Source organism: Pterocles gutturalis, unplaced genomic scaffold (assembly GCF_000699245.1).
Source record: "Pterocles gutturalis isolate BGI_N339 unplaced genomic scaffold, ASM69924v1 scaffold44299, whole genome shotgun sequence".
NCBI classification, from domain to species: Eukaryota; Metazoa; Chordata; class Aves; order Pterocliformes; family Pteroclidae; genus Pterocles; species Pterocles gutturalis.
The window spans coordinates 102,210-116,001 of record NW_010137727.1 but is presented as its reverse complement, the minus strand read 5'-3'; the positions used below and the strand labels follow the sequence as shown (position 1 = coordinate 116,001).

The 13,792-nt window shown below is 37.6% G+C and overlaps 1 protein-coding gene across 1 annotated transcript; it reads left to right on the top strand.

The window, feature by feature from the left end:
* Nucleotides 1–904: 904 nt before the first annotated feature.
* Nucleotides 905–7,537, top strand: ETAA1 (Ewing tumor-associated antigen 1; the record flags this gene model as incomplete). Its single annotated transcript, XM_010082683.1, has 5 exons — nucleotides 905–1,042; nucleotides 1,318–1,394; nucleotides 2,955–3,073; nucleotides 3,392–5,517; nucleotides 7,422–7,537. Coding segments are annotated over 5 exons (2,576 nt in total), but the record flags the coding sequence as incomplete, so codon positions are not given.
* Between the last annotated feature and the right edge of the window lie 6,255 nt (nucleotides 7,538–13,792).

Here is a 13,792-nt window from a genome sequence, read left to right as displayed (position 1 = left end):
GTCCTGTCCTGCCCGCCACCCCGGAGCCCCGGGGGAGGCGCGGCCTGTCCGTGAGGAGCGGACCGGTGGTAGCCCCCCGCTGTGCCACCTCCGAGCGCGTCGGGAAGGGGCTTTCCCTGTCAGGGAACAGTGGAGAGCATCTTCCCGCGGCGGGCACGCAGAACTGACTGAGGACGCTAATCCCCTCGAGGAGAGATAAGAGCCTGGCCTTGCGAAGTGCCTAAGTGCAAAGCATCTCCTAAGATGTTTCTCCCGTAGGAATTGCATCCTTTAAAATTATTTTTGTAGGCTTCCACATCTGCAGTATTATTTCTAAAAGGCAGGGGTTACTAGTTGAGCTTCACATAGCGTGTTCAGTTTACTTACTGATATGAGGCAGCTACAAGATGGTTTGAATAGCTGTGTGCCTGCTTTTAGCAGTCCTAGCTGAAAAGGCCAAGTGGAGGAAGTATAGACAAAGGTAGGCAGTGACCCCAGTTTGGGGGCCAGTTGAAGTTGTGACCCAAATCAGAGTCTGGGTAAAAGACACAGAGCAAGCCAGAATACAAAATATTCTCCCATATAGGGATACATAGTTTTAATGTAAACTAAAGTCAGAATTCCCTCAAGTAGGAGGATTAACAGTTCTCATCCTTAACCATCAGATGCTGAGCATGAAGTTGTCAGAATCATCTAATGCTCTGTTATCTCTGTGATGATGTAACTGACAAAGATAAGATTCATTCTGCATTAAATATATAGTTGTGAACAATATTCCTGTTGTAAGTAATGTTGACCGTGAACGTGATTTTTATTTTTAAAGTTTCTAAAGCATCTTCTTTGTGCCTTGTCCTGTTGTATGTTCGAAATTATTCTGGCTTTTATTTGTTATTTTTTAATAAGGGTCATCTTTCTGTTTACACAGACACATGTTTGCATAAAACACCAAAGAGATCATTGAGTAGGAAATCCCGAATACCTACTTTCAGCTCTCCTGTTAATGACACCGATATACAGCAAGAAATCTTTTGGGATCCTCATTCACCAATTGCATACAGACTAGGTAATATTAATGAAATCCAGACTTTGGGGCGCCTATTTCAGGCATACAGTGGGAGTGTACTGAAAGTTACCAAATCTCTTGAAAAAAAGGTCCCTTTCTGTTATCGTTGTTAGGTCATTTGGGTTTATTTTTATTAAAAGCCCATAAATTCTTCTGTATAATGCTGAATCAAGTTCTGATTTTAGCACATATAATTGAATTATTTGAGATATACTGCACTTTATAAATTGTAATGTTTTGCAGTTTTTAAGAAGGTTTTTTGTTTGTTTTCATAGACAATGGAAAAACCAAACAGTCTACCAGTAGATGCGCAGTAGAAATTTCAGAAATTGTTAATCGTATTGCTCCTCAGGTAATTGTTACTTTCTAAACCAATGTTCTGCATTTGCGGTAATCAGAATAGTGCTATAGTATTCAGTTTTAGTGAAGGCTCAATTTTAGTTACAGTGGTCTCATGGTAAGAATTGAGTGTGTAGAAAACTAGTAACATGTTCATAAGACTAGACTGAATTAAAAGCAGTCACAGATGCTGCAAAAAAGGATGTATTAAGGAAGTGGACTTGCAGCAGCTCCATTTTAGAAAGTTCTACTTTCAGAATGCAAGTTACTGCTCCTGGTTTAGGAATACCGTTGTGTTTGTTTATCTTTAATCACTCATCTGTTAAGCGGCAAGAGTTTCTCCAAATACTGGATTTACTTGGCAGTTGTTTTTAAGCGTCTTGAATGACTGCTGAGGTACCAGAACAAGGCTCAGATGAGAGAAGGACCCCGTAATAATATAAATATAGTAACGTTGCTTCTTTATTGTAAATAATTCACCTTTTTATCATAAGATCCATGCTCCTGGTGTCTCTCTCTTCCTGGAAACCTCATGTCCACAGCCTGGAAAGTGAAAATAAGATAGTTTTGGCTTATTGTTTGCTTTTCTTTAGGTGCAAGAAGACAACTTGTCATTCCTAAAACAGTTGTGTCATATTTAGCTTGCAAAATATGCCTGCTTATTTGACGGGACTATTTAAAATTTATTCATTATTTGGCATATTTGTGAGAAATTATACTAAATAATTGGAAAATCATCGATAAGGAATGCCACTTCGTTCCTTTTAAATTATTACAGCCCTGTCATAAATGTAAATAATGCCAGGATTTGCAACTATTTGTTGCTTGTGTTCTTTTTTCTTGGAAAAAAAAAATTTGCAAAGAAAAAGAAAACCTACCCAAAACTATCCCGGTAGTTGGTAAAGTTCAAATTACTTTTACTGGCTTACACGCAGTAATTTCCCACATCCCATGGCTCTGGCCCTCTAGACGTTGTACCGTTGCAGTACTGTATCTCTTGATTTCAGAATTCAAATTCAAGCCTGAACTTTGAAGCTCTGAAACAACTTAATTTGGTTGCTAAACTTCACTTATTTCTGTTGAAAGGCTACTTGTATAAATGAGTTGTAAATGGAAGAAGTTGGAATTTTTTCCTGGAAGCATGTAGAATATGATTTCTTTCACATTCTCTGATCTGTAATGTTGCTTTAAGTGGATAAAGACAGTGCACCACAGCTGGCTCCTTAGGCATATACTAAATCAAACTAAATCACAGCTTGTAACATGAATATTGCAGATTATGTGTAAACCTGATCAGGGAGGTAAATATAGTATTAGATTTGAGCATCACAGTAAAATTAAATTATTTTAATTGAGGTTCCTGCTTTAAACTGATACAATTAAAGTGATACAACTATAAGCAGACAACATCGCAGGAATCTTGCTTAGCTTGTAGTGGTTTAGCTCCTGTCTGGCGCTTACAACAGATCTGATCCATTTTAATTGGTTTAGCAGCTGTAACTAATGCAAGGTGTGTGACTAGTCCAATCTATCAGAAATCAAATTGCTAAGCATTATAAATCTAATCATTCAGGATGAAAAAGCACCCTGTAATGAAGGCTCCCTTTTAGAGACATGGATTGGCGAGGATGCTATTCCCTGTACACCTGGAGTAGTAAAAATGCGAACCAGGACAAAGTTAAGTTGTACAAGGTAAGTTACAGTTTTCTTACCTGTAACAGGTGGGCTTTTGTGAAAAAGGGTATGTGGTGTTCCTTTATGTATAGTGATCCATGCAATGGTGCATTGGCATGCAGAACGTTTTTAACTGTGGGCTTGTTATGTTTTCTTAATGCGGTATTTATTGGGAATTATCAAAAAGATTGCATGCTGACAGCACATTGAAAGCGGTGGGATTCAGTCGTATTCTGGGTAGTTGTTTGAACAGCTCATATGGTACTTTTATTGTGCTTGCTTAAACTTTCTCAGTAGGTCTGACTTTCTTTTCTGTAATTTTTTGTCTTATTCTAGAGATCTTAAAATAAAAAATCCTGAAGAGGAACTAATGAAATTGGCTAAAGAATTTGATAAAAATCTAGTAGAGCTAGATGCTGTTCAGGAGCAAGAGAAGCTTGGTCATGACTTCATCCAGACTGCCTCAGAGTCTTTAAATAATTCTAAAGATGAAGGAAAAATGAGGAACCTGAAATCGCTCCTTGGTGAAGTTTCTGAAACAGATACTGCTCTGTCCCTAAAACCAGTTGGACAGAGCACTGGCATCGCTGCTGGAGAGCCCTGTCAATCTAGCAGTCAAAAGTCTGTAGACCTTGAGGCTGAAATAGCCCTTCATGCTCTTTTTGACTGCTCTACCCAGAAGTGCAGTGGACAGTTGAGCCAAGGACTATCAGATATTTCTTTAAATAATAGTTTCCATGAAAATAAAAGCACCTTGGAGGAGGAACACCTTCCTGAGCAAATTAAAGACATGCAACGTGGTAATTCAGAGGCATATCAAAAAGATAGTCTGTATGCACTAGGAAGCGTGAACCAGACTTTTCTGAAACCTGATAATCACACATTGACAAAAAAAAATCCTTGTTCCTTGAAGATGCAATCGGTGGTCTCCAGTAAGCCTGCTGGAGTAGTTAATGATGACTTTGATGACTGGGATACAGATTTTTTGGCAGATGACTCTTTTGTGATGCAAATAACCCAAAATGCTGAATTGATAAGTACTGAAGAAGCACCACCACTTTCTACAAATCCATCTGTGCATGGTTTCAGTGATGCTAACAGCACAAAGGAAAGAAGTAGTTGCAATTCAGTAACTTGTTTGGGGAGTGTATACAAATCTAACAGTTCACAGTTTTCACCTTTGAAACATTCTAGTAAAAGCACACAAAATGTTGTAAAATCTCTTTCTTTACAAAAGCCATATAAGACAGAAAACTCAAAGACAGAGACCACAGCCTTTCATGGCAAATGTGACGTTAAGCCAGATAATTATTGGAAAAGTGCCCAAAACAGTGATTTGAACTATATTCCTGTTTCAGTGCAACCTGACATGAAGAATGGAAATGAAACTATTCAACCTAAAAGTGATCCTCTTCCTCGTTTTCCTTCAAGATCTAATCCTCATAGACAACGGACTGACAAACCTGGGAATAACACACACAATATTTTCTGTCAGTCATCCACTGTTTCTACCAATACAAAACCTAATGATCTAACTAAAGTGGTTAACCAAGCTAATACAGGTCACTTAAATCAAGTTGAAATACCAAAGAAATGTCCTCTGTCATTTGATGACTGGAATGAACCGAAATTCTCTGATGAGATATTAGATATGTTTTGTGAATCTGATAGTCTTTGGGATGCAAACTGTGAGGATGATGAATTATTGTATCAGGTGTGTGATGATATAGAAAAGCAGACTCAGAGCCAGGATGTTAAACAAGGAAATGAAAGAGCTAAAACTATACAAGGAGCCAGTATTAATTCTAGACCAAATGCTGGTAACAGCTTCCCAGCATCTAAACAAGGACTACCCGATCTCCTCTTGGCACAAAAAACAAATGCAAAACAGGATGCTTTCTCACTAAACGATTCTTATAGGAATTCATCAAAGGTTACACATGGGCTGGCCACAACAGGTCATGTAGTGAACTGTAAAAACATTTCAAGTTCTCCAACTGTGGTCTCGGGAACTTCTATGGAGTGTAAATATGTACTGTCTAAAAACTGTTGTCAAGCTGCTTCTGAAGATACTACAAAGACTGTTTTGGGAAAATGGTACAGGTCAAATTCTGTACCGCCAGGTTCTGAAGTAAGTCCTGTTAATGCAGTCAACATTTGTAGTAGCAAAACATTAGACAGCCCAGATCTTTTGTGTAATACGGGAAAGATGCCAAGTAACAGTTCTGCTAACAAAACATCACTTATGCCCTCAAAGTTTAAGTTCCGAAAGACGAACAATTCTCAGAGTGCTCTTCATGTAGGATCTGAAAATCCAGGGAGTCATTCTGGCATTGGAATTACTCTGCAGGGTTTGGAAGGAAGCAAGAATCAGGTGAATGTGACTTTGCACAGCAAGCTTGACAATAAGAAACCACCTTTCAAGAGGCACCTTTCAGAGTCTTTTGCACTGCTAACATCAGGTATTTGTCTTTCACTGTTAGACTGTTTTTGTGTTCTTCCTGTAATCAGAATGTCAAAGGAGAAATTTATACTGTATGGCAACTTAAAATAGGCTTCAATACTCACCCATTCAGTTTAGGCATTAGTAAGTGTTCTAACAATAATCTGGAAGTTATTTTCTCCAAAATAAAATTGTCCTGACACATCTCTTGAACTCCTGTAGTTAAGGACTTCTGTTTCCCATTTTCAATCCAGTTCTCTGAACACTTCACACTCTCTCTTCGTAGACACTCAAAATCACTAGGATCAAGTATAGGCTGATATCAGCACTCAGCATACCATATTCTTAAATTGTTGCTTAAAAATACTGTTATTTTGATATGTAGTAAATGTTGTAGTGTGAATCTGTGCCTTAATTTACAGTTAATTTTGAAAAACATTAAAAATTACTTATCCCAGCCGTGATTTGTAAAACCCCGGTTAATGGTGGGTCAGGGAAAGAAGGCAGCAGGTGATACAGAATGCCAATTCCTTTTTATTGTTGTACACCTGGAAATTGGAATCTTGAAACATTCATTGCTTCTGAAACCTCGGCCTGTATTGTTGTTTACTCTGTGGTTAAAGTTGCCGGTGAAATATTCTTGTGTTAGCAGTCTAAACACTTTCCCTTCATCTAGACGGGAGGTCAGTCGCTTTTCCACCGTCAAGCAATGGTCTGTAATATTGCAGGCAGCCATGTTACTTGCTAGGCAACTGCAGAACCAGTCAAGTGCCAGTAAGTCTTGTTTTTACTTGATCTCATGGCTTGGTGAAGTTTTAATTAATATTAATTCTGATAAAACATGCCTTTAAGAGTGTACTATATCAACCTCAATTTTCAGGAAGCACTGTTACAAAAGCAACAAAAAAAATTATTTGAAGAATCAGTATTTTATCTCTTGTTTCATATGCAGCAAAGAAGCAGATAAATGGAAAGTATCAATTTTAGATGTTAAGGGGAGAGGGAGTGGAGAGATAACTAGTCATTCCATGGAATTTGCTGGAGAATAAAGGAAGGAAAAATAATAGCACAGATTTTCTTTACAGATAAACAACAACTGTCATCTTGATTTTTTTGTGAAAGGACATTGCTGTAACAAAAAGATGGATGTTAAGTGATCCTTTCAAAAACTGATAGGTAATTTTTCATGGATACCTTTTTTTCTGAGAAGCAAAAGACCTTTTGTTTTGTTTATCCAGTTTGAGTGGCTACTTAAAAATACATTAATTGGAAATTGGTGTATAAAACCAGTAAAATTCTTGATGTGTTCAGAATGATGGGAGTGTTCCTGTTGTTTCCAGGAGGTCAGGATTTTATTGTATGGGAATTTATAGTTCTGTAACACAACATATAAAATATTACACTTAGCTATCATGGTCTTGTCTCCTTTGCCGATTTTTATTGCTACTTTTAACCTTTTTTCAACCTTTCTGGTTTTATTTGTGTGACACCTGTACTACATCTGACCCCCGTGTCTATACCGTCTCCATGCCTGTATCTCTGCCTAACTCACTAAACTGTAGAGCCCTTTTCACTCTGGTAGCCTTAATTTTCTTAACCCATTGCCATCTCCTATGTTGACTCCTGATGTCACAAGGTTCACCTGAAGGGCAGCCAAGTAAAATTTCCTTGAAGCAAATGTCTGCATCCCAGTATTTTCATTGGGAGGTAGTAATCAGTAGCACTACAAAGGTCATGCATCTTACCCCCTTCCTGCCTTGGGGACAGGATAGATGAGCCATTTTTAACTTGGGTGCTTGCTATGTCAGAATACTGTGCTCTTGCCATAGATCTTCAGACATTGGAAACAGATAATGTTTCCATACAGATAATACATATTGAACAAACTTGAAGGCTCCTAATACATGTTTGTTTTATTTACAGTGTCTGTGGTGGAACAAAAAAATAGAAAATGTTCTCAAGAAGAGATTGAAAGAAAAAAACAAGAAGCTCTTGCACGAAGAAAATCCAGAATGCAGGCGTTCTTTAAAGATGCTTGAATTTGGAGTTTATTTTGTCTATGGAGTAAGTTTTTGGGAGGGAAATATTGTAATGCTGGAAGACACTTTTTAAACTCTGTTCAGTTACTGAAGGCAAGCTTTTTCTCAAATTAAAAAAATCTAATACTCTGGTGGATTTGGTCTTAATCAAAAATTACCCATTGTAAGTGTGTAGTCCCAAACTATCTTCAGCACAATGAAGATTGCATTGAGTTCACATAGTGTTGTGTTGAAATTGTATAGTCTGAAAATCATGAGGGCATGAAAACATTTGTATACAAATAGTGTATACATTATGTAATGTAAGATGTAAGCAGAAGATGCCAAAAACAGACCATGTATACTAATGTTTGCTCTCAGGTAGAAGGAAGTCTTTAAGTTTTGGTTTAAAGAAACTACAATCTAGAAAATATCCAACATCAGAAAACTAATGGAAATGAACAGGATTTGGAAAGTGTGGTCAGCTTGTCTCTGTAAGAATTGTACATAGTGAAGGAAGAATTTAATATAGAAGTTTCATAAGGTGAAAAAGTATCCTGGGAAGGACATTTTATTTTTTTTTTTTAATTTCCATCATGAAGAGTTGGAAATACTTTAGCTAAGAAAATTGGACCACCTTTTTCTAAACATGCATTACCAAACTAATCAGAAAAGGTAGCCAATGTCATTTTACCAAACCACGAGCAATATAAAATACACCAGGCGAAATCTCAAAACTATGAATCAGTTTAGCCTTATGGGTTGTACATATTTTTCAAACTAAAGGCTGTTAAAACATAAAAATGCAATGTCATGTCAGCTTAACAGGGGCTGATAGAATTTTTGATGTGATAGATGGATGCAGAGCTCAAACTGCAAAAACTGCCTGTGGATAAGCTGGAAGATATTTTTCAACTGAGAAATGCTTATATGTAAACATGTGACACTATGAAAAGTGACTGTAATTTTTCTTTGTAAATGAATAACATTGAAATGTACCAAAGGTTAAAAGAAGCTTTTGGTTTCTGTAGTACGTGCCATTTTTGTAACTCCTAAAAATGTAAGTATTGTATATTTGTAAATTATCATTAAACTTTTTTACATTTTTCTCGTCTGTTCTGGAAAATACTATCGTACAGAAACTGGTAAAAGGGAGTGAAATGGGAATTCCATATGGACTTCACCTGAACTCTCTCTCTTGGTAATTTACCCAGTTATTCCATGCCTCAACATTTTTCTGCCTATGGTGGTGGCAGTGTGCTTCCTTTGATCCATTTAAACTAGAAAGCTCTGGTGGAGGAACTGGTTCTGCACACAACCATCTCCAGTAGAGTCCTGAAATACTTAATTATACTGTTTTTCAAACTAGTGAATTTGGTTTTGTATTAACCACCATTCTTGGTGCTAGTTACTTGGTTATGAAATCAAATCCCCCAGTCCAGCTAAGACCATGCTGGTGCCCAATAAGCATTACTTACAGTGTGTGGCTGCAGCTCCCTGTTGTTCTGACAGCTCCGGCTGTTGTGCAACATACAATGAGTTGGATCAGCTTACTGATCTGAATGAAAATTAACCCAGAAAAAATGTTTTCAGCTTTTCAAAGAACTTCATCATCACAATACCCTTAACAGATTTGCATGTCCGTATGACAAATAAAAGTAAACCCCAAATAGTGGCTGTTGCAAAAATGGTATTTATCCTGAGAACATAGTTTGATCTGTGTATCCGAGGGATATGCTTGTCTTTGTGGTGTGCTAGGAAAATCTAAACTATCGGGTAACTTGCCAGATGCACTATTAGCCAATAAAGTGGCAGTTAAAAAAAAGCTTCTACTATCAATATTAAATATGAGAGTTAGAAAACTGGCTTTTAAGGTACTGATACACAAGAATATCAAATCTTACTGATAAAGACAAAAATCAGGCTTTTGCTAGGACGGTGTTCAGCTTATCAAACCTTCCCTCCCCAGGATATTTCTCTAGACATAATTCTGTAAAGGAACCAGGATAATTTTTGTTTTCAAGGTTAATATGGTTAATTATACATCTGATTTGCGAAGATGAGCTAACTGGAAAGGAAGGAACTGTTGTGGGAGCTGTAGAGTGGTTTTTTAGAAGGGTTTCATTCTCTGATCTGGAAGGACTAACTTTTCATCAGGTTTGAAGTTGGGACTACTAGTAGATACACAACATGAAACACAGGCTAAGCACAATATGGCTACCCAGGCTCCATATACAAAATGACACATCCTGAATGCTTGCCGCTATGTGTCCTTGAGCACACTCCAAAGTTTTAAACCAGCTTACTGCCCTTCCACGTGATGCTGACTTTCTCAGTGCCCAGGATAGAAAGACCCTGGAACTGCCCGCCTAAAATACCACCTCTGGTCTGCCCCTGATAGCAGGGTAAGAATCCTTTAACAGGAGGATCTGACCAACCCTCTTGTCTCCCGAGCTATGAGGTAAGAGCTCAATGTGTGAAAGGGGGAATTCTGTTGCCATGAGGAGTGTGGAAAGGACCCTGTGCAAACTTCCCAACTGGAAGAAGACACAAACTAGTTTTTGACCAATTACTGTCACTTACTTACCCAAGTACTTCCTATGTGCTGTTTAACCATATTTAAAGAATCTGTTTGCTGATCAGTGTGAAACATCAATTTTGACACTTCACAGCTAATGCATCCATTGCCCTCCTCCATTAAACTAATAATAACAGAGGGGCTTTAAGTTTTATTTTACGTTTCATAAATATTACATATATACATATATAGCATAAATATTACACTTCAAGGCCTGTAATTTGTTTTTTCTTAAACATTACTTTCCAAATAGAAATCACAAGTTCTTGGGATCAAGATTTCTTAACTGATGTTGAGACAAACTACTAAGATTTTTTTGGTCACACCCTGATGATCCCTAAATGCCCTACCATACCATCTCTCAATTAACAAATTGAAGAGAGTTACTTCTTTTTGTGAGTTGACACTATTAGAGAAATAATTTCTTGTGTCAAAATTAAATAATTCCTCTAGCATTTTTATTAGGCAAATTTAATCAAAGTGAAAAGCTTAAAGAAATACTTTAACTCCATATAGTTTCATTGGTGGAGTCAATGCAGGCAGAAGTAAGATTCATTAGGGCTTAGAAATAGTTATAAAGAAGAACAACCTCTACAATATCAAAAATAAAATTCTACCAGTGAGGAATTTTTTGGCTTCAAACAATAAATGTATTCATATTGATAGGTCAGAAACATCCAAAAGATTTACAAGAAATCTAATGAAAAATAAACTGTCTCACTTATATGTATTGAAAGAGTGCACGCCACACAACTTTTTTTTTGCAGTGCCCTTACTCTTAATTGCAAGCCTTGCCTTTTGCCTCTTCCCACTATGCTGGTGTCAGCAGGATGCTGGACATGGACCTACGCCAGCAGACAGGGCAGCATACTGACGATGACAGGGGTGCAGACGTGAGGAGTTTAACCTTTGCCTAATTCTCAAACATCTGGATACTAAAGCCAGCAACACAACAGGGGTGTAGCTAGAGATGGCTCCGTGCATCCTAACCTGAGGAGCATAGGTTAGGTGTACCATCATTTCGCGTGTTCTGATGGCACTCAGTGACGCAGAGAGGGCAATCCAGGCATTAGGTGCCTGAACTACATTTCAGAAGTGCTTAGCCATTCGTCAACACAAGCAGCCTAACAGATACTTCAGTGATGTAGTACTGGGCCTAGACAGCTGCTCTGCTGTGTGCCAGCAGCCAACAGCTTCGGAGAGCAAATGAGAAGCGCAAAAGCTGCAGCCCTACTGCTTGCTCTTGTGTTACATCCCCTCTCATCGCCAACAAGGAAGGAAGTTGAGGGGCAGCCTCATGCTCAGCACCCCTCATGCTTGCTCTAAGTTCTTGGTGACCCACTGACACTGCATGTGCCTCAAACATGCAACCTTTTGTCTGACTGCTTGCAGTAGACAACAGATCTTAATTCGGAAAGTATCTACATCATTTTAATTAATGAATATACATGTACGCATAAGAAGTTTGGTATTTCAATAGCTGACATTTCACTATGAAACCACATCTTCCTCCAGGCAAAAAAGACCTATACAAATAGTAACAACAGTCTTAAATACATTCTAAATTAAATCATGACTGTCATGTTTCATTATAAATTAATTTATGACTGTTTGCTTAAGCACTCATCTTCATTTTGTTAAGAGCATAGTAATTTTTTACATGAACAGAGCAATCAGTGAGCTTAAGTTTAAATGTAAATGGAATTCCTGTCTGCCCCCATACCTGAGGAATTTTTATTCCACAGGTATTGACATATTTCACGATGAGTGATGTCACTCGCTAAAATGCAAGGATTATCCTTTTCAGGTAAAACCTGTGATGGATTTTTTTTTCTTTGAGGAAATGCAGATATGATCAGGTAAAGGATTCTTTCATCATTATTCTCTTTGTCAGTATCTAAAATTATGTGTTGTGGAATATACATACATACATTCACACCCTTACAGTTCATGCCGGTGAGGGATCATGTTTAAAGCATTTGAGAAATTTAGTAATACTGGTTTTTTATTGCATTAGTTGTATCAGATTTTCAGAGATACCAGCATCCAGCAGCTCTTCAAATTTTGGCTTATACAATTAATCTTGGGGCTGCAGTTCAGGAATAGCAATGTAATCTTATACTATGTGTACCACTTATTACATCTAGACCTTTATACCCAGAGGAATAACGTAGATTAATACATTGATTATATCTTTTTAAGCCTAAAAAGAGCTACAATTTTTCAGGAAAGAATAGCTGGAAGCAACAGATAGTGACCTAAATAGTAGAATTCCAAAGATAAAATAGAAGAAAATGAACACAAATGCTTCATTGTTTGAGAGCTGCATTGTCTGCAACACACTCCAGTGAATCCAGTGTTTGTGGAAGAGGCCAAGGCAGATATAATCTGTGGAGCTAAAAATGACAGCCTGAGTAAGTAGCCATCAAAGACAAAGCTAGGAAGGCTCTGGCAATTGTGCTGTAAATCATAACTGCAGTATTTGTTCAAAGCTCTTGTTACTACGCGTACTGGTGTTTTTGTCAGAATAGTCAGAAAAGTCCTGCCTCATAAAACACTTAGGGATATGTGATGTACTGTTCTTGTGGAACTAAATATAAATTTCTGTGACTACTGTCTGGGTGTAATGTCAGTACGGTAGATGGCAAACCATTAAGGGCCTGAGTCTACTCTAGCGGCAATTTCCTTAAAGCACTAGAGGTAATGGAGTGACTCAGGCGAACAGAGAATCAAGCCCATGCATTTCATTATTATAAGTAGCTCTTGTCTTTAGCACATAAATCTAGCAAAACAGCACTGCACTTATCAGAAACTGTTATTGTTTATGCACATTTTCTAAGTTTTTTTGTGGAAAAAGGTTGCATTTACACATACCTTTTAAAAGCTGCAATTAACAGCTTTCACCTCGAACAATGTAGTTAAGAGAGGTGAGGAGAGGACTACAGGATTTATAGATTTCCTTTTTAATGAGGTTGTCTGCTCTTTGCACTTTGTCCTTGCTAAAGGAAAAACTTCATTCAGGTTTTAACCCTAGAAAATTAAGACCTACGTAGACATGGGAATGAAGCTTTGCATTTGCTGCTACACTCTCTGTGAACAAAAGATGTCCAAACAAAATATTATATTCTAACTGAGCATAGCAATTTAGGTTTTTGGTATTTTTTCTTTTTGGCTGAGTAGTGTGGGATTTCTTACATACCTAAAGCTGAGCACATGCTGGGCATGTTTTGCAGAATCATGGCTGTAAGGCCAAGTGTCTAAGGCTATTTAAGCACCTGGGGAAGTTACTCATGGCAAGTTAGATTGGTGATTCACAGTGGTATGAAAAAGAGCTTGAATGGATAGTTGTTGTTGAATATTCCACTGGATACTTAGCTGCACCTTTGGGTGTTAGAGACTTAAAGAAAGCTGAACTTTAATGACAAAAAAAAATGGATGTAGTGAGCAAAAGAAAATGTGTTCTCCAAGGCTTACCTAACAGCTTGGAAACATTTTAGTAGATGAAGTGTTAACACTTCCTTCACCAATAATGACTTGCAAAGGTCTTTTTTTTTTTTTTTTTTTTTTTTAATTAGCTCTCATGTTCTACAGCAAAAACTTGAAATACATGTTTAGAAATATCACAAATTTGAATTCCTGCCTTCCTGGTTGCTTCTTACACGCCCTGGATAGGGCCAGATGTTTTTTGTAAACTCTAA